At 35.7% G+C, this 23,086-nt stretch overlaps 1 protein-coding gene across 1 annotated transcript in view; it reads right to left on the bottom strand.

Moving 5' to 3' along the window:
- LOC106077415 (mucin-2-like) overlaps nucleotides 1–21,883 on the bottom strand; it is a 48,440-nt gene extending 26,557 nt beyond the window's left edge. The window contains exons 1-4 of the mRNA XM_056026371.1: nucleotides 21,728–21,883; nucleotides 13,793–16,188; nucleotides 13,219–13,277; nucleotides 10,868–10,959 (exon numbers count right to left, since the gene is read on the bottom strand). Coding sequence (XP_055882346.1) covers nucleotides 10,868–10,959; nucleotides 13,219–13,277; nucleotides 13,793–16,188; nucleotides 21,728–21,801 — 2,621 coding nt within the window. The 5' untranslated portion in view covers nucleotides 21,802–21,883. The remainder of the gene's footprint in view (nucleotides 1–10,867; nucleotides 10,960–13,218; nucleotides 13,278–13,792; nucleotides 16,189–21,727) is intronic.
- Nucleotides 21,884–23,086: the final 1,203 nt, after the last annotated feature.

The raw sequence follows: 23,086 nt of genomic DNA, 5'->3' as shown, positions 1-23,086 counted from the left end.
ACAATGAGAACCTAAATTGACTATCGCCTGCAAAGGTCATCATTTAATCTGCGCTGAATAAGGAAAAATATATAGGTCAGGGCTAGGACTGAATACCACGATAAATGCTGCACTCCGACTACAGGCCTTAGTTTTAGTCTAAATGTATTATTCATCCAGAATAGACAGAGTTGATAAACCTTTGTATCTTTATTGTTTTCAAAAAATCAACTAATTTTCATTCTTCGACATTGCTAGGGTCGAGGTTCGTTAAAGGGAAAGAAAATTCATTGTAGTCCATATTAACATTGTTCACTTGGAAAACTTCTGGTGATGTGGCAGTACTGCCCTTTGACAAACAGTAAGGATCCACTTAGGGATGCATAGGCCTTTGAGTGTGTCTGCGAGGTCATTTGTCATTATACATTCGGATGATATAACAATAGGGTCTGGAGCTGTGATGTTATTTTTAAAACTTGGATCTTAAATAACTTTTTAGATGTTTTGTAGTCCACGGCCTCCATCCCTACTATTCAGATATAACCGTATGATGGAACACTTGGGGGAAGGGGGCTGTAGACATTTTTGTTAAATTTTCTTGTGAGCATGTCGATATGCTGGGGTCAATCCAATGGCCGGTCAAAGGCCACTGCAACCTATACGGCCGCAGCGGGCCTCGAGCTAATTCTACGTATATTATTAAATCAAACCATTACAACTTATATAACAGGGCTCCTGCGGCCTTCGTGATTTTCCACGGCTCATAACAATCTCAGTTTGGCAATACTTGCTAATTGCTTGTGAGCGTGATCTATGTAGGAAACAAAATTTGGATGATATACTGTATGACTTCGCTACACTCAAGATTCGAAAATTAACTTCATCGCGATATTGTAATTAAAAAGCAAAATAACATTATATTTACCTCTAGATTAAGGAAGACAATTTTCTTTCTAATTAATACAGTTATACTGGCCATACAGTTATGTATATCACAACTGTCACTAGTAAATTTAGAATCTAGATCTATATAATCTATTAATCTACTAGTTGCAGAGCTCTAGAGACTAGATCCAAAATCTAAATCCACCAAACTTATTATACATTATTATATTCATTTCTAATACTTTAGTAATAGAGATCTGGTCTAGACTCTAGATACCAACAAAGACTAGTATAACATATCTAGTTGCATAAAGATCTTAAACTTAGCCTGAATTATATAAATGAGATCTCTAGTGGTTTTACGCTAGATTTCTTATTTCATAATTTAGATCTAAATCACTTCTTCTAAATGATTTTCGAGAATAAGAAACTTTAGAATAGATTAGATGTTATGATTAGATCTAAATCTAGATCTATATGAGATGATATCTAGATCTGGACTCAAGAGTGTTACTGATCCCGCTACAAACAGAGACCTACTCCAAAACTTTCGTAGGCCTACCTTCAGGTTCAACCTTGATCTAAGGATCTAGATCTAGATGTTATCGATCTAGATCATACTAAATTGGGTCTAAAATAAAGAGAATCGAAACGCAATGTCTAGCTAGACACAATAGGGTTGTAGTTTAGGCTAGATCTATTCCTGTATAATAAATAATCTAGATCAAAATTCTTAGATCTAGATATCAAAATCTAAATGTACAATGTGTTTGAATCGATAGCGCTTCTATATTTTTAAAATTAATTTTGTTTTAATGAATACGGGAATCAGGGATTCTAATGAAAAAGTCAAGTTGTATCAGCTAACTGAACAGTCCGAACGCGCCACTCCCTCACTCTCGCGTTCTTCATTTCCATACTACATATCATTGCTCTCAAGAACCAATCAACGTATAGATCTGGGCACACTGTTTTCACCCGACTTTTCTGTTCCCCCGCCCCCATAGAACGGCTTAGCGCACTGGCGGATCCAGGAGGGGGCAATGCCCGATCTCGACCGCCCCCCCCCCTCCCGAAGGGATGGGGGCAGACGAATTTTAGTAAAGAAATCACACAAGTTGTATACGAATTTATTAGTTATGTTAGTAAAATATACTATTTATTTATATTTCAACCTATTTTTAGACTATTTCGCCCACCCTCTCTTGTATGTTTGTATGTTTGCAGATTGGTGGGGTGGGGAGGTGGTGATAGCATCAATCCCGCCCCACCACCACCATAAACTTTCGAGGGGGGGGCGGTCCAATTAATTTGTAGAAATCACAGATTGTTAACAGAATCAGTTAAATATCAATTAAAACTTGTTTGTTATTGATATTCTAGCCGAACTTTATATTATGTCGTTCCCCTGTTAGCCAATTGAGTGGGGGGAGGGGCGAATACATCTACTGCCTTTCCCAGCTAAACCCTCTGAGTGAGGGGGGGTGGGCTGTCCTATTTTTATGGTCACATCATAGTTTCTGAACAACATTTGTGAATATCTATATAATATCAACTACATATTGATATTTGAACCCATTTATTTCGTATGTCGCACACACACTCTGATCTCCAATGTTATCATTAGTAAATATAAAATGATAATAGGTTGTACCAGGTGGGAGGGGTGATAAATGCAATCGCCTTCCACCCATCAAACAAACCAATACTTTTTTTCTTTTTGTATTTTAGTTAAGAAATTACAAAATTAAAAATCAAATGTCACTTATATAATTTATATGTGTTATAAATTAAATTCTTTTATCGACTCGCCCGACCACTATTCTTTAATGCCAAATGCCTTCATTGGCAAAAATTATAAAAGGTTCGAGGATTAACGTTTTCACTCTACCTCCCCCTCTCCTTTCCAGGAGAAAAGATGACGTTTTAAAATAGGAAAGTCAAATATATATGGCGAAAACGTTTATGTAATTGCACACGAATTTATCTTAGTCATTTTAAGATAATTTAGAATTCATACGAAAGTTTTCATTATAAGATTAACAATTGAAATGAGTTCTGAACCCTGATATTATTTTCCTAGTCGCCTTTTCCCAACCTTTAGGCCTACTCATGCTGATATTTTTACAGTTGTTTAAAAAAAAAATCCTAAAAATGAAAAAAGAATGGAGTAGAATCTAATTGGTTCACTTCATTTCTCCTCCCACTTTTGAAATTTTTTCTTTAGAGCTTTGAAGTATAGTTCTGTAACAAAACAAAGTTACAAACATGCCTATTGAACAAGCGAATGTGCTTTTTTAAATATTATTTTTCAAATACATTTTTTTTCGGGGGGGGGGGGGGGCGGCAATCCTCAAAGTCTTTATCTAAATATGTTGGGTATCTTATATTTTAAGTAACGTATCGGTTGCATTTGCAATGTAGTAAAACATTATTCAGAAGTTGTTTTTTTTATAGGATGAATAATAAGCTGTAGATTTCAGGATAATGCGTTTGTGCGTGTGTGTGTGTTTTCGCCGAAAGTTGAGAAACACTGCTTTTTTATAATAAATATAAATATAAATATAAATATAAATATAAATATAAATATAAATATAAATATAAATATAAATATAAATATAAATATAAATATAAATATAAATATAAATATAAATATAAATATAAATATAAATATAAATATAAATATAAATATAAATATAAATATAAATATAAATATAAATATAAATATGCTGCACGCTCGTTTATGCTTAGGGTTAGGGTTTACTGGGCGCAGTGGCGTAACTAGGGATTTGGGGGCCCGGGGGGATTGACCTCTTTGGGGGCCCCTTGCATTTTGACATTCGACATATGACATGAGATAATGTAGGCAAAAATATATAAGCCCCAAATCAAATTGGTTCAGTATATCAGTAAACTTAACAAAAAGTAATCATCAAGACTCTTATAATGAATAATACCGTTAAAAAATGCACAAATCTCAATTGATATCGCTTCACGTCGTGCATTCTGTGCAGCAAAGACATCTATAACATCAACTACATTGATACTTTGAGCACACGTCATTCCCATATGAAGCCTGTTTCCTCAATATGTCTATTGGTAATTTTATTACTGGTTTGTTGATGAGAAGTGTTCGTGCATCAATGACATCATTGAAAAAGCGATTTTCCATTTATTTCATCATACAAACAGGAAAAATAGCATAGTTTGTCATAAGCGTGTCTTCATCTAACAGGTGTCTTGGTTCAAGAAGAAACCCAAAGGTATCTATTTTCTTTCCAGCCTTTGGAATCTGCCCTTCATCTCCATATGAAATCTGTCCAGCACTTCTGTCGCAACACGTTTGAATTGCAGTTCTATTGACAGTCCTACATTAGAACTCAACTTCCCATCAAGTCTTTTCTTTCTTCTGGTTGTTTTGATTACAGGGAATCCATAGCATTCACTACCTTGTTTTGCTTTTTCGATGGATTGGGTTTTTGTCAGTTTCTCATCATGTTGCAGAAAGCATGCAAGGGTAGGCCTACTAATTTCTCTGACAGCTTCCCGTATATGCCAGACTTTTGTAGTTTCTTCTGAACTATATTAATTGGGCGCAGGAGCTTTGACCAGAATTCCAGATAGGCAAAACATTTTCCACTGCATGAAGAAGATTCTGTGCTAATATTATAATGGTATTACGTCATTGTTGGTTGTTTAAGTTTTGTGCGAAAGTTAAAGGATTAAGAGCATACAAAAGTGGGAAAGATCCATATCTCGTTATGCTCGAGTATAGAAATAATCCGATAAGTGGACTGTCGTATTCACCATCACAACTGCTGACGAGTAGAAGATTCAGGGAATCATTCCAACTGATCCCAAACTATTGAAACCATCGTTAGCTGAAAATGCAGAGACATTACTCAACAAACGACAGATGAAAAACAAAGTGAAATACGATGCAAAAGCAAGACTACCTAAAGATTTTTCTGTCGGAGAGTTCGTCTATGTCAAACATGGCAGAAAGCAGTTGTCATAAAAAAAAAAAAAAACATTTAGCACACAGATCTTACATCATAAAGACAAACGATGGAAAAACATACAGAAGAAATCAACGCTTTTTACATAAGAGTTTCGATGAAGACATCTCTGGGTACTATGATACCGATGAAGACAATGAACTGCAAACTGTTGGAACAAACGAAACAGACAGTTATAGACCAACGTCTAGAGAACTTGTTGTGCAAGTCAAGACAACCAGAAGTGGACGAATTGTTAAAGTTCCTAGTAGACAGAGCCGGCCTTAGGCCACTGCAGCCTATGCGGTCGCAGTGGGCCCCGCGCTTTCATAGGCCCCGCGCTAATTCTAAGTGTACATTATTAAATTAAACCATTATAAGATATATAAAATAACAGGGTTTTCGCGACCTCCTGATTTTCCAAGGCCTCCAGGAAATCTCATGAAAAGGCAAAATATACGATAAAGTCCTGAACTTTTTTTGAATGTATTCAAATCTCCTAAAGAATAGACGAAATTGACATTTTGGGGTGCCAATAAATAAAAAGTGGCATTGCGAGCTTTCATTTGATAAAAATTTATTGCAAAGACGAAAGTAGGCCTATTTTCTAATTAAAAAAAAAATAATTTTGACATTATGCTTATCCCTACCCAGACTAGGCCCAGCGCGATCAGTTTCGCATTGGGCCCCGCAAATGCTAGGGCCGGCCCTGCTAGTAGATATCACTCTTAAGAACTTTAAAAGGAATGATGTGCTAATATTATATGATATTACGTCATTGTTTTTTTTTTTGTTTATGTTTTGTGCGAAAGCAAAAGGATTAGATGGAAATAAAAAGAGAGTTTCCATTGGATTGAGGAAAGATGAATAGAGGGGTAATAACTGGAGGGTGAAGTTTAATTCTGAAATTATGGACGCCACACCCGAATAATGGACTATTCTAGCATTATTAAGAATAACTTTTAGATCTGTTATACTAGATTCTGTAAATTTTGCTTCATGGTTGATTAGTGTAGCCATAAAATACTCGCCATTTAGATCTATTATTAGTAAAGGTAACAAGATACCTGGAATTAGTCGTGGCAACAAAGTTTAAAATGTAAAACTAATTTCTAAAAAAACTTTGATCTCTGTGTGAAAAAAATATTTTTAAAATGTCAACAAAGTCAACGTACTGATAGACCTAGATCTAGGTTTAGTCTTTGTGATAAATTTAATCCATAAATGTTGAAAAAAAAAAAGACACCCATTGACAATATTTGTCAATCAAATATATTAATTTATGTATTTACAAATACATTTCGGACACCCATTTGGGGGTCCCCTCCAGGTGGGGGCCGGGGGCCCGGGGGGATCTAAAAATTCTCCCCCCACCCCCCCTTGTTACGCCACTGACTGGGCGTAAGGGTTTGGAAAAATTGCCCCCCCCCCTTCCTTTCCAAAGTTCTGGTTCCGCTAGTGGCTAAGCGTGACCTCCGTGACTGCTCGTAAGCTAGTTTAGAGGGAGAAAAAAGGGATATGAAATGCTTATCGCGACTATTTGAAATCGTATTTTCGTACTTGCGGTATTTTTTTTTTTTAAATTTGAGTAACTATAGGCAGGTCTGCACAATAAATAATGAATAAAATGCAAAGAAGAATTTATTTTCAAAAACAAAATATTAATTTTCACTTATTATCCTTAACATACCCAGACAGGGCCCCTCGCATAGGGCCCGCGATGGTTAGGTCCGGCCCTGGTCACACCATTCTATAACAATGAAAGTGTAAATGAATACTGGGACTGCCAAACAGTTTATTTTCCACGAGAACATTATTTTCTGTTGTACATACGGGCACAAGACCGCACTACACTCAGCGATGTCCTTGTGAACGCCGGTATGGACAGTATAGAGGGACTTCTTATGGTCTGACAGTTACGCATGGCAGGGCACGTATCCCGTATGGGGGACGAACGTATGCCAAAAAGTAGTTGTTTTTTTTGTGAGCTAAAAAGTGGCCGACGTAACCAAGGTGCCCCACGGAAACGCTTTGAAGACCAGCTTAGGCGCCAACTTGCCTTAGCTGACATAGAGAGCAACAGGCTGCATGAGGCATCAGAACGAGACAGCTGAAGGTCACTCGCAAAAGCCGCAGCATACACATTTGAGACCAAAAGAAAATCCGATTCGAGGACAGATGCAAACGGCGAAAGGAAAATTTTAACCGACCACCAGCGTACAATGGTTATGCTTACCCTGGTGTGGGAAAATATGTAGGTCACAACTGGGGCTGTGTATCTACGTGAAATACTGCGTTCCCCATTATTCTTCGGATTCTATGAAAAGCCTTGTTATTGATTTTTAGCGGCCCCCGAAAGGGGAAAAGACGCTATTAGTTTTGTGCGAAATGTCTGTCCGTCTGTCCGTCCATCCCGTTTAGATCTCGTAAACTAGAAAAGATATTGAAAATCCGACATCACGATATTTTAGACCATTCAAAGTTCTGATGCAACGGCTACTTTTTTTTTTCCTGAAAGCGAAAAATCTAATTTTTAAAATCAGTTATGCAAGCAGTTTTTTAAAGAGAAAAAGCTAATTAGTATGCATTATAAGTTAGACCTAAATTAAAACGAATAGTAATCTTATAAATTTCATTTTCTTGAACAAATTTTTTTGTATGCAATGTTTTTGAGAGTTCAAATGAAAGATTAAGCTGTCATCATATTACGTCATATCTATCTATTTTCACGTAAAAGAATTACACATTGTATGTACAACTATAATTAACTATACATAATAATAAGGTGTTTGATCCCAATCACTTGAAATTAACATTTAGAAAAATAATGGACTTTAGGGTAGAGAATTATTTAGTTTGATTTTCATATACCAGATTTTTTTTTGTCGATTGTTATTTTCTCAAGAATTACTTATCATATAATAATCTATAATTCTATTCTGACTGATAAAGAAATAGAGATGTAGACTTCACTTTCGACAAGGAACGAAAAAAAAAAAAAAAAAAAAGCTGTCATCATATTATGGACCTTTGCTGCAGCATACTCCACGATCATGCTGGAAATCCTGGAATGTGTTTTTGAAACTATTTCCCTCATAAAAATGTTGTTGTTATGAAATATTCTTTGTATTATTACTAATATAAATTAATATGTTATGAGTTTTCTTTAAAAAGTCTACTCGATGTCCATGAGGAAAATCATGAATTGTGCTTTTGAAACTATGCCTTCACAAAATTTTGTTTTTATTAAATATTCTTTGTATTATTATTGATATAAAATAATATATTATGTCTGTAAACACCTCGACAACTGAAGTCAAAAGCTAAAAAAAGCTGAGGTATCCTAAAAAAAAAAAAAAGCTTTTTCAAAACAATGACATTTTGTAAGACCAGGAGAGGCTCGGTAAAGATTAGCTTCCGAACCGAGGGTCCCGGGTTCGAATCCTGGTGAAGACTGGGATTTTCAACTTCGGAATCCTTGGGCGCCTCTGAGTCTACCCAGCTCTAATGGGTACCTGACATTAGTTGGGGAAAAGTGAAGGCGGTTGGTCGTTGTGCTGGCTACATGACACCCTTGTTAACCGTAGGCCACAAAAACAGATCAACTTTACATCATCTGCCCTATAGACCACAAGGTCTGAAAGGGGAACTAATTAGGCCAGGTTCACATCTAACTTTGCATTCACTTGCACCTATACCTTGATCTGCAGCACCATTGGGGCACTACACAAGATCTGTCAATCTTCTTTCTCCATTCTTATCTCTCATTTGTCTTTGATATAATTTCATTTGGATGTTCTTTCTGAAAATATTGAAGCCTGTCTGGATGGACCACTTCGGGGGCAGATTTTAAATTTGTGTTTCCACACAAACTGTCTTTGTAACCTTGCTTTTTTATTGCAATAGATGAGCTATGCTTGTAATCCCAAACGTTTCTTGAAGAGGTTATATAATTGCTTTTAAGTATTGTACGAATAGAAATAATATAATAAAATTATAGAGTTTCATTTTGCCTGTCACTATGTTAGTAAATAAAATATGTCCAGAGTAAAGGAAGCCAACTTTCGACTTTATCAAAACAAGTCTTTATTTTAGTTAGAAAAAAAAGTAGTACAACAAATAATGACATAAATAAGAAATTTAATTAATTGAATGTACACAGATTAAACATTCATTTATTTTGATAAAACATCTAAAACAAAGATATAAAAAAACAGGGTTAATGAAAGACAGAAGGCTAAGTGTCAATTAAAACATTGTATTCGCAAATATATTTTTAAAAATATAAATGAAAGTCGCATATTTCACAGCTGAAGTAAATACAACATTTCTAAATGTTTGGCTGCGTTTTGTTATGTGTAGTAGATCAACGAGGACATTATGGAAATAATTTCATTGAACTGAAAAATGTCAAGTATTTTTAAAACAAAAAGAAACAATTTGGCATTAATAAAATGAATTAAACACTAATGTATACTGCGAAAAAGAAAGTCCATGAGGGATGGCTTGAATAAAATAAATAACGCGAGTACAACACATGGTTATCACATGCTTTGATCACATTCTCATAATTAACACATTGGTTAATATTTTTTAAAAATTAATTCATGTCACCGACAATGAATAGGCTAACTGCGCAAAGCTTAAACATGGTACGAACGGGAAGTGGAAGAAATATTATGTACAAGAATCCTCACAGACAAAGAGACAGACAGAGTTGATAAATACTCTGATACAATAAAATGTATTTATCACAGCATTATTTGAAAGACTTTTTAACGTATGAAAAATGTAAATTTAAAATGTAAAATCTATACTATAAAGTATAAAGTAAGGCGTATGTATGTATGTATGTTGTATGTATGTATGTTACTTATAGACATCAAAACCGCTTGACCAATCTTAATAAAACTTGGCAGGAATGTTCCTTGGGTACCAACTTAGACCGTAGTGTATGTATTGTAGCCCTAAAACAAACTTAAGACCCTAAAAAAAATAAAGTCATCCGACTCTATTACAGCTATAGTATTTTATGGATCTAGGCCATGGTTAACAATGTTGACATGAGAAAAGATCGAAAGGATTTAGACCTAGATCTAATTTTAAGAAATACACTTTGCGAAGATAGTTTTTTACTTTGACACATGAAAATACAAAAGAAGATCCATTGATTTCATTATATAATAAAATTAACCTTCAATTTTGTGTTTCAAAAGCATTTTTTACATAAATTAGTTCCTGATATCTGTGACTACAGATTTCCTGGCGAACATTATTTCATTAGACAATACCAAATGGTTACACATCAACACATCTCTCTACTGAGTCTATTCCTAGGCCTAGGTCTAAAACTCTTATTGAACTCTAAGATGATAAAACTTCTTTTCGCAAAGATAGTTTTATGCTTTAACAAATAAACATACTAATTATTGTCCATTCATTTCATATTTTAATCAAATTAACATTAAAATTTGTTTTTCTAAAGCATTTTTAATACATTCGTTCGCTGTTCGCTAAAGCTCAGTAGCCGTGTTGAGATAGGCCCATATTCATTCATGAAAAAAGGTCACGCATGCGCAACACAGAATGAGCTCTATAAAAGCCAAAATTTAACTCTAGATTAGTGTAGATTTAGATCTATGTCTACCTCAAGATCTACTTTATACTTTAACACATGAACATACAAAATAAAGTCTATTCATCTCAAATTTTAATCAAATATATGTAGGCCTACAAGCGAATGTTTTAATTTGAAAAAATGGATTTAAGCCTATTAGCTATTTTCATTTGTTAGCTTCATTCACACTATTTTTACATTGACACATTCGCTTTACTTATTACATTATTATTTCGTTTAATTGTTTACAAAACACTCTCAGTGACTATATCGACAGTAATGCGCAAATAAAGACCCGCGGGTCGCGGGTAACATATGTCTAGTTGTAAATAAAAGTTCATTCTAAAGTTTTGTCAGAGCCTTCTTTCCTGGTCTCGTGTTTTCCTACATTCTATTAACTTCTTTTTTGACAGTGGACATACTATCCAAAATTTGAAGCCTAAAATATATTCGGAAGGAGTCCGGCAGACTGGACAGGCTCTGCGAAAGAGACAACAATAATGTATATTACAATTAAAGCTTATACATATACAAATTAATTTTAACAAACGTAATGATTGTATCCAATACCTTCTTCTTAGACTATACAATAAAATAATACACTCAAAATAAAGTATAATTTGTTATGTTCAAAAAATCGGCCGCCCGCTTCATCATAACTACGTCAAGTCTTCGCGAAGTGGTCGACTGCTGTCAATCAAGACAAGAACAGAGCGGTACAAAGACTCGTACCTTACTCGGTCAACTCCACCGTTTGATCAGGAAACATAAAAAAAGGACCAGGATGCCAGTGTGCAGTCACCGAACGAACTCTTTATGTTGTGTCTGTTCTATTTATGTGTCTGTTTCTGTTGTGTTGTCTGTTTCGGTTGTGTTGTCTGTATACGAGAAAAGAGCCCTTGTAATCACAACAAATTTCCATTTAGGATCAATAAAACAGTCTTAGTCTTAGAAGCAAGAGAGGAGGATTCTAGAATCGAGATGCTACAGAAAGATTCTAGAAATCATATAAAAAGACTCACAATTGAAGGAAACAAGATCTCGCTGTAAATTGAACTCCAAGATGACCTGCTGAACACTGTCACAAAGAAAAAAAGACAAACCAAAACTCTATTTCCATCCTCAGAGCTGACTAAGACTTGTCTAAAGGAGCAGTGCCAGGTGAATAGAAGAGACAGATGTGAAGACAACAATAAGGAATAGACAGTTCTGTAATTGACAATGATTTCATTCTAGGGCAACAGATGGAGAGGAATAGAGAAAGACGGTCGACAGATTATATGTGGTCCAACAGATTATATGTGGTTCAACAGATTATATGTGGTCCAACAGATTATATGTGGTTCAACAGATTATATATGGTTCAACAGATTATATGTGGTCCAACAGTATATATGTGGTCCAACATATTATATGTGGTTTAACAGATTATATGTGGTCCAACAGATTAAATATGGTCCAACAGATTATATGTGGTCCAACAGATTATATGTGGTCCAACAGATTATATGTGGTCCAACATATTTTATGTGGTCCAACAGATTTTATGTGGTCCAACAGATTAGGTGAAGGTGAAGGAGCCTGAGAAGACAGTGAAGTTAACGTTTAAGTCATTTTAATTTTGGTAGAATAAATTAAACAAAAACACACACAAAATGTAGAAATGTAAAGATAAAAACATACTTATAGTTAGCCATTTCTCTCCTCCTCCGCCATGCAAGTAAACATCGTATACAAAAACAATGGCTGCAATTCTCTAGGATACCGAAGTATCGATCAGTTTCCATCTCAGTGATTTTTTCCATACAAATGCTGCATTCCATTTTTTCACTTTGTTTCTTATGTTGTTTTAAGCAAGCCTAAAATAGAGCAATTAGTAGACTTGGTAAAGTGTTGAGACACTTGTCTATTATATCTGGCTTTTAGAAGTTTTCATGTGGCCTTGATGTCAAATAAAGAGAGATAGAGAGAGAAGAAAAGAGAGAATATAAAGAGAGAAAGAGAGAAGAAAAAAGAGAACAAAAAGATAGAGAGAGAGAAGAAAAGAGAGAAGAAAGAAAGAGAGAGAAGAAAAGAGAGAAGAAAGAGAGAGAGAGAAGCAAAGAGACAAGAAAGAGAGAGATAAGAAAAAAGATATTAAAGAGAATGAGAAGAAAAGAGAGAAGTAATAGAACGAGAGAAGAAAAGAGACAAGTAAAAAGAGAAAAGAAAGAGAAAAGTAAAAAGAGACAAGAAAGAGAAAAGTAAAAAGAGACAAGAAAGAGAAAAGTAAAAAGAGACAAGAAAGAGATAAGTAGAAAGAGAGAAGTAATAGAACGAGAGAAGAAAAGAGGGACAAAAGAGTAAGAGAGAGAGAGAGAAAAGAGAGAGAGAGAGTCTAAGGGATACCTGATGTAAATGTTAATGTCTATACTGGTTTCTCTAATAAAAGTTTGTTTTTTTAAACTAAAATTTTTTTCTTAATAAATTGGTAGCAACAAAATTTCAGAAGTAATAAGAGGAAGTCGGATTGGTTTAACTTCAAGCTCGTCCATCATATTGGTGGAAATAAAAATGTATGTGCACACTGCGCACAAGTGGCCTATCATTACTTACATAAAAATGTAAACCTGGATTATATGGATTTAATCGATGCGTATGACACAGATGGCAAATCCGACCATGCAGATATGGACAGTCATCATCACATTCGTCCGTATCGTTGTGAGGACAGAGCTGCTTCCGATGATCGATAATTACCTCCTCAGGCATGGAAACTTCTTCTCGTAAGTTCGTATCAACTTCTGCTTCACTGTTCCCTATTTAACACATTTATAACAGAAACCAATTACATTTACTTTTATGTATGCTTCAGTTACCTTTTGTTGTTTTTTTTTATCGTAGTTTCCATTTGACAAGGGAGACTATTCACAAAAATGCACCTAGAACTAAATATATTAAGAAAGGAGTAGAGCTACTTAATAAAATATGTCTTCATCAAAATTAATTAGGCCACCTATGTCCTGGAAATGTGAAATTATTAAAATCTCCTGAAAACCCATGAAAATCTTCTGAAAAATAGACAACATTGTCATTTTTAGGGTGCCAATTCTACTCGCGATAAAAAAAAATAAAAAAAAAAACGACATTGTCAACTTCTATTATATTTATTACTTTGCAAAGACGAATTTATTTATCCCTTAGCAGACTGGGCCCAGCGTAATCAGTTTTACATAGGGCCTCGAAAATGTTAGGGCCGGCCCTGGGAGCGTTGTAAATCAAAAACAAACGAAACAATTTAGACAATGAAAAGAAAAAACTAAAGACAACCTACCTTCAGTGTAATCCATAGCTCCAGCCATGTGTTCATTGGTATTATTATTAAATTCTAATGTGAATGGAAGAAAGAAATAGTGTCCAGTAAAACTATTTACACCAGAGTCTCTTTGAACGTAGGCAATCTCTGTGACTTCATAATCTTGATTGCTAGAATCTATGGAAGACTCTTGAACTGTGGCCGATGGGATATGTAGTGATAACTGAGGTGTGTTTGGTGCAGCGCTAGACATCAAGTAAGGTGGATTATTTGGTGATAGAGATAACTGGGGTGTGTTTGGTGCAGCGCTAGACATCAAGTAAGGTGGATTATTTGGAGATAGAGAAAACTGAGATGTGTTTGGTGCAGCGCTAGACATCAAGTAAGGTGGATTATTTGGAGATAGAGATAACTGAGATGTGTTTGGTGCAGTGCTAGACATCAAGTAAGGTGGATTATTTGGAGATAGAGATAACTGAGATGTGTTTGGTGCAGTGCTAGACATCAAGGATGGTGGATTATTTGGTAATAGAGTTAACTGAGGTGTGTTTGGTGCAGCGCTAGACATCAAGTAAGGTGGATGATTTGGTGATAGAGATAACTGAGATGTGTTTGGTGCAGCGCTAGACATCAAGTAAGGTGGATTATTTGGCAAGTAAGGTGGATTATTTGGAGATAGAGATAACTGAGATGTATTTGGTGCAGTGCTAGACATTAAGTAAGGTGGATTATTTGGAGATAGAGATAACTGAGATCTATTTGGTGCAGTGCTAGACATTAAGTAAGGTGGATTATTTGGAGATAGAGATAACTGAGATGTGTTTGGTGCAGCGCTAGACATCAAGTAAGGTGGATTATTTGGTGATAGAGATAACTGAGATGTATTTGGTGCAGTGCTAGACATCAAGTAAGATGGATTATTTGGAAAGTAAGGTGGATTATTTGGAGATAGAGATAACTGAGATGTGTTTGCAGTGCTAGACATCAAGTAAGGTGGATTATTTGGAGATAGAGATAACTGAGATGTGTTTGGTGCAGCGCTAGACATCAAGTAAGGTGGATTATTTGGTGATAGAGATAACTGAGATGTATTTGGTGCAGTGCTAGACATCAAGTAAGGTGGATTATTTGGTAATAGAGATAACTGGGGTGTGTTTGGTGCAGTGCTAGACATCAAGTAAGGTGGATTATTTGGTGATAGAGATAACTGGGGTGTGTTTGGTGCAGCGCTAGACATCAAGTAAGGTGGATTATTTGGAGATAGAGAAAACTGAGATGTGTTTGGTGCAGCGCTAGACATCAAGTAAGGTGGATTATTTGGTGATAGAGATAACTGAGATGTGTTTGGTGCAGCGCTAGACATCAAGTAAGGTGGATTATTTGGAGATAGAGATAACTGAGATGTGTTTGGTGCAGTGCTAGACATCAAGTAAGGTGGATTATTTGGAGATAGAGATAACTGAGATGTGTTTGGTGCAGTGCTAGACATCAAGGATGGTGGATTATTTGGTAATAGAGATAACTGAGGTGTGTTTGGTGCAGCGCTAGACATCAAGTAAGGTGGATTATTTGGCAAGTAAGGTGGATTATTTGGCAAGTAAGGTTGATTATTTGGTGATAGAGATAACTGGGGTGTGTTTGGTGCAGTGCTAGACATCAAGTAAGGTTGATTATTTGGTGATAGAGATAACTGGGGTGTGTTTGGTGCAGTGCTAGACATCAAGTAAGGTGGATTATTTGGTGATAGAGATAACTGGGGTGTGTTTGGTGCAGTGCTAGACATCAAGTAAGGTGGATTATTTGGTAATAGAGATAACTGAGATGTGTTTGGTGCAGTGTTAGGCATCAAGTAAGGTGGATTATTTGAAGATAGTAAATTGCTTGACGGTGTAGATGACGGCTGTGTTGGAAATGTTGACACACTTGAAATCACATCCAATGTCTGACGAATCACTGGCAGATCGTTTAACGGCATCGTGTTGTTGATCCGCTGAGGGGCACTTGTTAAGATCCTTATTTCAGATGAAATAATGTTATTGATCCTGTATATCCAATTATTTGGATCAGGTAAGGCCACTGTATCAGGTGTGGTCTGGCTATGCAGATCTTCAAATGTGTCTTGTGATGCCCACGTCCTACTTGAGGGAGGCGTGTAGGATCTTATCTGCATTGGTCCTCTTGCTGGGCTGGGTCTAGAGTGTGTGCCACTATATACCTGACCATGAGTATTTCTAAAGATTGGTGTGACGTATGCTGGAGGTAGATAGGAACTCATTTGAGACTGGAATGTTCTAGAAGGGATTTCATTGTACAGATGATTTGGAGAACCTGCAGCTGGAGACGTGAATGTGTTCATATGATAAGTAGCTCTTCTTGGGTCTGTTGGCACGGAACTTTGTCTTAAATCAGGACTGCTGCAAAGAATTAAATAGCCATTGTTAGGTTTAAGTGAAAGAAAGATTAAAAAAATTATTTTTGACATTCGTTAAACTTTTTCAAGACAGTACATAGCAAATACTGTTAGTGTAAAAAACAGTGACAGTAAAAACATTTATTACGTAAAGGGACTTCAGATATGTTTATTGGACTACAGTTGACCGGTCAAAGAAGAGTGGGTGTGCTAATTATTGGCTTGTAGGTCGTTCGAGAAATGAAGAAATAGCCAAATAAAAAAAAAAATGACGGGGGAGGGGGGAATTTTTTAAAGTTCAAAGGTCACAAAAGGGTGTTGGGTAGGTGGAGGGAAAATGCGTTGCAATTCGGGCCTTCCATTGAAAGATTTATTAATTTTTTTTTTTTTTTTAGTTTCGGGTCAAAATAAACATATACCAACTTTTTAACTTGCACTATCACTCAGTATAGTAGCAAATGGCTTATTTTTTTCATCACTCTAACAGACCGATTTTTAGCGGCCTCCGTAAGGGAAAAAGTCGCTATTACGTTTGTGCAAAATGTCCGCTTGTCCATCTGTTTCTCTGTCCGTCTGTCTCGAAAACTAGAAGTGGCTTGCAAAGTTTAGGTGCAACGACTTCCTTTTTTTTTTTTCTAAAACCAAACCGTTTAGTTTATAAAATTAATTATACAAGCGATTTTTCGTCATAAAAAATGCATCAATTCTAAAACAAAACCAAAATGTAAAATGTAAAAAAAACAAGGTTACAAAAGACAGTTGGTGTGGAAACACAAACTTAAAATCGGCCCCCGAAGTAGTCCACCTAGGCAGGCTTCAATATTTTCAGAAAGAACATCCAAACGAAATTATATCAAAGACAAATGAGAGATAAGAATGGAGAAAGAAGGTTGACAGATCTTGTGTAATGCCCCAACGGTGCAGCAGATCTTAGTATAGGTGCAAGTGAATGCAAAGTTAGATGTGAACCTGGCCTAACTAGTTCCCCTTTCATACCTTGTGGTCTATAGGGAAGATGATGTAAAGTTCATCTGTTTTTGTGGCCTACGGTTAACGAGGGTGTCATGTAGCCAGCACAACGACCAACCGCCTTTACTTTTCCCCAACTACTGTCAGGTACCCATTAGAGCTGGGTAGACTCAGGGGCGCCCAAAAATTCCGAAGTTGAAAATCCCACTCTTCACCAGGATTCGAACCCGTGACCCTCGGTTGGGAAGCTAAGCGCTTTACCGCGCCTCTCCTGGTCTAACTGAAGTCTTATAAATAATGTAATTGTTTTCAAAAGGCTCTCTCTTATTCGAAGCCTCAAAATAATATTATTAGCTCTTGTTAAAGAGTTCAACAATATAAAATTTATAAGATTACCATTCGTTTTAAATTAGGTTTAACTTATAATGCATACTGATTAGCTTTTTTCTATTTAAAAAAACTGCTTCCATAACTAATTTTAAAAATTAGATTTTTCGCTTTTAGGAAAAAAAAAGTAGCCGTTGCATCAGAACTTTGAATGGTCTAAAATATTGTGATGTCGGATTTTCAATATCTTTTCTAGTTTACGAGATCTAAACGGGACGGACGGACAGACATTTCGCACAAAACTAATAGCGTCTTTTCCCCTTTAGGGGGCCGCTAAAAATATGTTTTTGTGTATTTTCAGTACTACAAGGTATGGTACAAAACTAGTTCCCTCAAAAAAAAATTTTTTTTTTAGTACCTCCATCAGGATAAAAAGTATAAAAAGTAAAGTTCCCTTTTCAGACCTTGTCCATAGGGCAGATGATGTAAAGGTCATCTGATTCTGTAGGCTGTGGCTGAGCGGTAAAGCGCTTGGCTTTTGAACCGGGGGTCATTGGTTCGAATCCAGGTGAAGACTGTGATTTTTTTTTTCGGGGGATCCTTGGGCGCCTCTTTGAGTCCATCCAGCTCAAATGGGTACATGACATTAGTTGGGGAAAAGTAAAAGCGGTTGGTCGTTGTGTTAGCCACATGACACCCTCGTTAACCATAAGCCACCAATCAGGATAAAAGACGCTTTTTTTGTGCGATTTGTCTGTTGGTCGGTTTGCACTTGCGGATCCAGGGGAAGAGGAGGGGCGGTAGGGGCGATCGCCCCCCCCCCCCCACTCGGCCGACCCCCCCCCCCCCCCCCCTACTTAATGAGCGGACGAATTTTAGTATAGAATTTACACACATGTATACGAATTTATTACTTATGTTAATAATATATACTAATTATTTATATTTCAAACTATTTTTAGATTATTTCGCCCCCCCCTCTAGTATGTTGACCGATTTGGTGGGGTCGGAAGGGGGCGATGGTATCAATCCAATTTATTTCTAGAAATCACAGCTTGCTAACAGAATCAATTAAATATCTATACGATTAAAACTTGTTATTGATATTTTAACCGATCTTTATACTATGTCGTTCCCTGTGTGCCGATTGGGCGGGGAGGGGGGGGCGAATACCTCTACTGCCTTTCCCACCTAAACCCTTTGAGTGGGGGGGGCGGTCCGTTTTTATGGACAAATCATAGTTTGTGAACAAAATTAATTCAATTAATATATAAATTTTATATTATGTCAATCCCTTTCTGGTATCTTGCCGATTCGGTGGGGTTGGGGGGAGGGCGGTTGCATGTACTGCCCTCCCCACTCTAGCCCTCTGAGGGGGGGGGGCGGTCATATTTTTATGGAGAATCATAGTTTGTGAACAAAATTAGTTGAGTCGCCCCAGCCCTATTCTTTAATGCCAAATGCAATCTTTAGCAGAAATTGTTAAAGGAGCGAGGATTAATCGTTTTAACTCTACCGCCCCTCCCATTTCCAGACAGAGTTTATGTAATTTCACATTGATGTATAATAATTATTTTAAGAAAGTTAGAATTCAAACGAAATTTTTCAGTATAAGAGTCACGATGGAGATGAGTTCTAAACCCAAATAATTATTTCATAGTCCCTTTTCCCAACCTTTACTCACTCTGATATTTTGCTAGTTAAATAAATTTGGGATTATAACTCACAATTTATACTTAAATTGTATTGAATATTATTTATCGAATAATTATTTTTTCGGCGTCGATCCTCAAAGCCAAAATCTAAATATATGAGTTATCTTATCTTTTCATGGAAAATATCGGTTTTATTTGCAATGTATTAAGGGCCTATAAATTCATATTAGAATACTTTTCAAGTACAACATTATTCGAAAAGTCCTTTTTTTAATAATATGAATAATGAGCCTTTGGTCAGGAGAATGCGTTTCTTCTGTGAAGAATGCAAGAAATCTTTGATGAATAATGAAATCCACTGATGAATAATGAGCTGTAGATGTCAGGAGAATGCGTTTCTGCATTGAAGAATGCAAGAAAACGCTTTTTGAGTAGGGGCTTCGCCCTGAACTCTATTGATGAATAATGAGCAGTAGATGACAGGAGAATGAGTTTCTGCATTGAAGAATGCAAGAAAACGCTTTTGGCGTCGGGGCTTCGCCCCGAACTCCATTGATCAATAATGAGCTGTAGATATCAGGAGAATACGTTTCTGCAGTGAAGAATGCAAGAAAACGCTTTTGGCGACCCACTAGGAAACCTTATAGCGCTGCACCAGTTGTTTTGTTTTTCGCCGGAGGTTGAGAAATGCTGCTTTTTTATTCTCATATATATATATTTGAAATATATATGTGTGTGTGTGCTGTACGCACGTTTATGCATAGGGTCAGGGTTTGGAAAAAAATCGCCCCCCCCCCCACTCGAAAGTTCTGGATCCGCCAGTGTCGGTTTGTCCGTCAAGTTTATATTAAAAAAAAAAAACAGTAAAAGCTATTGAAAATCTGATTTAACCTTAAATGTACCTTACAAAACATCGCAATAGTTTGAAGTATCTATAGTAAATTGTTCTGGATGTTTTTGTAAAAAACAAAACAACGCCCACCAATGTTTCTTTGCTCCTCTAACTTATATAACATTTAATTTCGAAGCTTAAACGTTGCAAAAACACGTGATCAATAATATGTTGTTCCGGTTTTTTTAAAATAAATAGCATCTAAATGCAAAATAAAAATCTCTATACTGTCTTATATTTCATTTATATAAAGTTTTTCCGGATACTGTTTTAACTGGTGTGGTCACAGCTTTAAAAAAATACCAACAACAGAGCTAGACAGGGCACAAGATGCAGAGGAAGACCAAAAAGAACGTGGTGACACAATGTTTTAGATGAAGCCGAGAGGGCAGGGAAGAGGTGGAAAGCAAGAGACCGTGGAGAATGGCGTGAGGACCGCAAAGATGATGAGATGTAAAGTTTGATAACAAAGTTTGACTTGCACTTAAAAAGATTTTTTTTTATAAAAAGCATACTTTAGCTAGTCAAAACTATTAATACTTTTTGATACTTTACTTTTGTTCCTCTAGGATTAAAGGTTATCACATCCTAGCCAAATATTTAAACAGCGCGGGATATCGAGAAGACAGTCTAGATACGCATACCCCACGATCGGACAGCCATCATATTTTATTTGACTGGGGGATGTATGTGCCAGGAAAGTGCACAAAGTGGCTTATTTAAATTGACTATACTAAGTCCACTATTGCAAGCAAATGATTTATAGATTTTTGTCGATTTTTTTTTTTTGTTTTTAAATATTCATACAGTTTGTGATATTTTATAATATTGTTACGATCTTCTCAATCAGGCCTTCTGCAAACTCTACTTAACAACACAACACAGCACATCTAAGAATTTGACAAAAAGAGCTTTAAGTAACAAAGTGGCGGTTTAATTACAAATACATCGACAGCCAATTCAACACAATTGGCTACATCAAATTCAAATGCTTTCTTGAACTTAACAGAACTGCCTAACTTAACATTACAAGTCTCTCTAGCTCGTACAGCTACATTCTCGAGGACTCACAAGGTACCACACAGTCCTTACTGCCTTGCTGTCCTGGACTCAACTGTCCTTTTTAACACACTGTCTCTCGACCGTGAAGGCTCTTGATCACATGACCATAACACAGGTCATACTTGCGTGAACTAACTGTACTGTCCCTTGTCCATCGACAGCCGTTGATCCGTTGACATGTGTGATTGGCCTGAGTCGTATGTATCAGTGGGCCGCACACACATTAACCCTGTCTGTCCGCCACTAGAGTTACAACAATATTCATATCAAAATTCTACGAATTCTTAGAGTCTGAAAAATGATATTACCTTATTTTGTGTACAAAGTGTAACATACAAATGTAAAAAAGGAATTAAAATGTAAATATGTGTGCGCAAGAGTCAGGGTGATTCAACATGTATAGATAATGGAATAAAGTATTGTACACGATATTATAGCTTCATACATTATCCAGACTATCAGCCGATAGCTGATGACCTGAGCTGTGAGCTGATATAAGTCTGTATAAATAATAGCTATGATTTTACCCTGAAATATTGCTGTTTATATATATATATAAAAGGCATGCTTGAACTTTAAATCAAAGCTTTAATGCTTACTATAAAAACTCTGATAGAAATAAAAAAAAAATCATTTACCTTTGATTTCTCCTGTTGTGACATGCAACACAGCTACACAGAAACCTTCCTGTGTTATTTCCACCTTCATTCATAGTACATACACGTCGTTCAAATTCTAACAGAATTCACACTAGTCCTGATAGGAATAAAATTCACACTAGTCCTGATAGGAATAAAATTTACACTAGTCCTGATAAGAATAAAATTTACACTAGTCCTGATAAGAATAAAATTCACACTAGTCCTGATAAGAATAAAATTTACACTAGTCCTGATAAGAATAAAATTTACACTAGTCCTGATAAGAATAAAATTTACACTAGTCCTGATAAGAATAAAATTTACACTAGTCCTGATAAGAATAAAATTCACACTAGTCCTGATAAGAATAAAATTTACACTAGTCCTGATAAGAATAAAATTTACACTAGTCCTGATAAGAATAAAATTTACACTAGTCCTGATAAGAATAAAATTTACACTAGTCCTGATAAGAATAAAATTTACACTAGTCCTGATAAGAATAAAATTCACACTAGTCCTGATAAGAATAAAATTCACACTAGTCCTGATAAGAATAAAATTTACACTAGTCCTGATAAGAATAAAATTTACACTAGTCCTGATAAGAATAAAATTCACACTAGTCCTGATAAGAATAAAATTCACACTAGTCCTGATAAGAATAAAATTTACACTAGTCCTGATAAGAATAAAATTCACACTAGTCCTGATAAGAATAAAATTTACACTAGTCCTGATAAGAATAAAATTTACACTAGTCCTGATAAGAATAAAATTTACACTAGTCCTGATAAGAATAAAATTCACACTAGTCCTGATAAGAATAAAATTCACACTAGTCCTGATAAGAATAAAATTCACACTAGTCCTGATAAGAATAAAATTCACACTAGTCCTGATAAGAATAAAATTCACACTAGTCCTGATAAGAATAAAATTCACACTAGTCCTGATAAGAATAAAATTCACACTAGTCCTGATAAGAATAAAATTCACACTAGTCCTGATAAGAATAAAATTCACACTAGTCCTGATAAGAATAAAATTCACACTAGTCCTGATAAGAATAAAATTCACACTAGTCCCGATAAGAATAAAATTCACACTAGTCCTGATAAGAATAAAATTTACACTAGTCCTGATAAGAATAAAATTCACACTAGTCCCGATAAGAATAAAATTCACACTAGTCCTGATAAGAATAAAATTTACACTAGTCCTGATAAGAATAAAATTTACACTAGTCCTGATACGAATAAAATTCACACTAGTCCTGATAAGAATAAGTTCACAGTAGAAAACTCAAGTGCACAAAGATGTATATCTCATTCAGCCGATGGAAACGTATAACAC

Source organism: Biomphalaria glabrata, chromosome 4 (assembly GCF_947242115.1).
Source record: "Biomphalaria glabrata chromosome 4, xgBioGlab47.1, whole genome shotgun sequence".
NCBI lineage: Eukaryota > Metazoa > Mollusca > Gastropoda > Planorbidae > Biomphalaria > Biomphalaria glabrata.
This window is presented reverse-complemented; position numbering and strand designations above follow the sequence as displayed.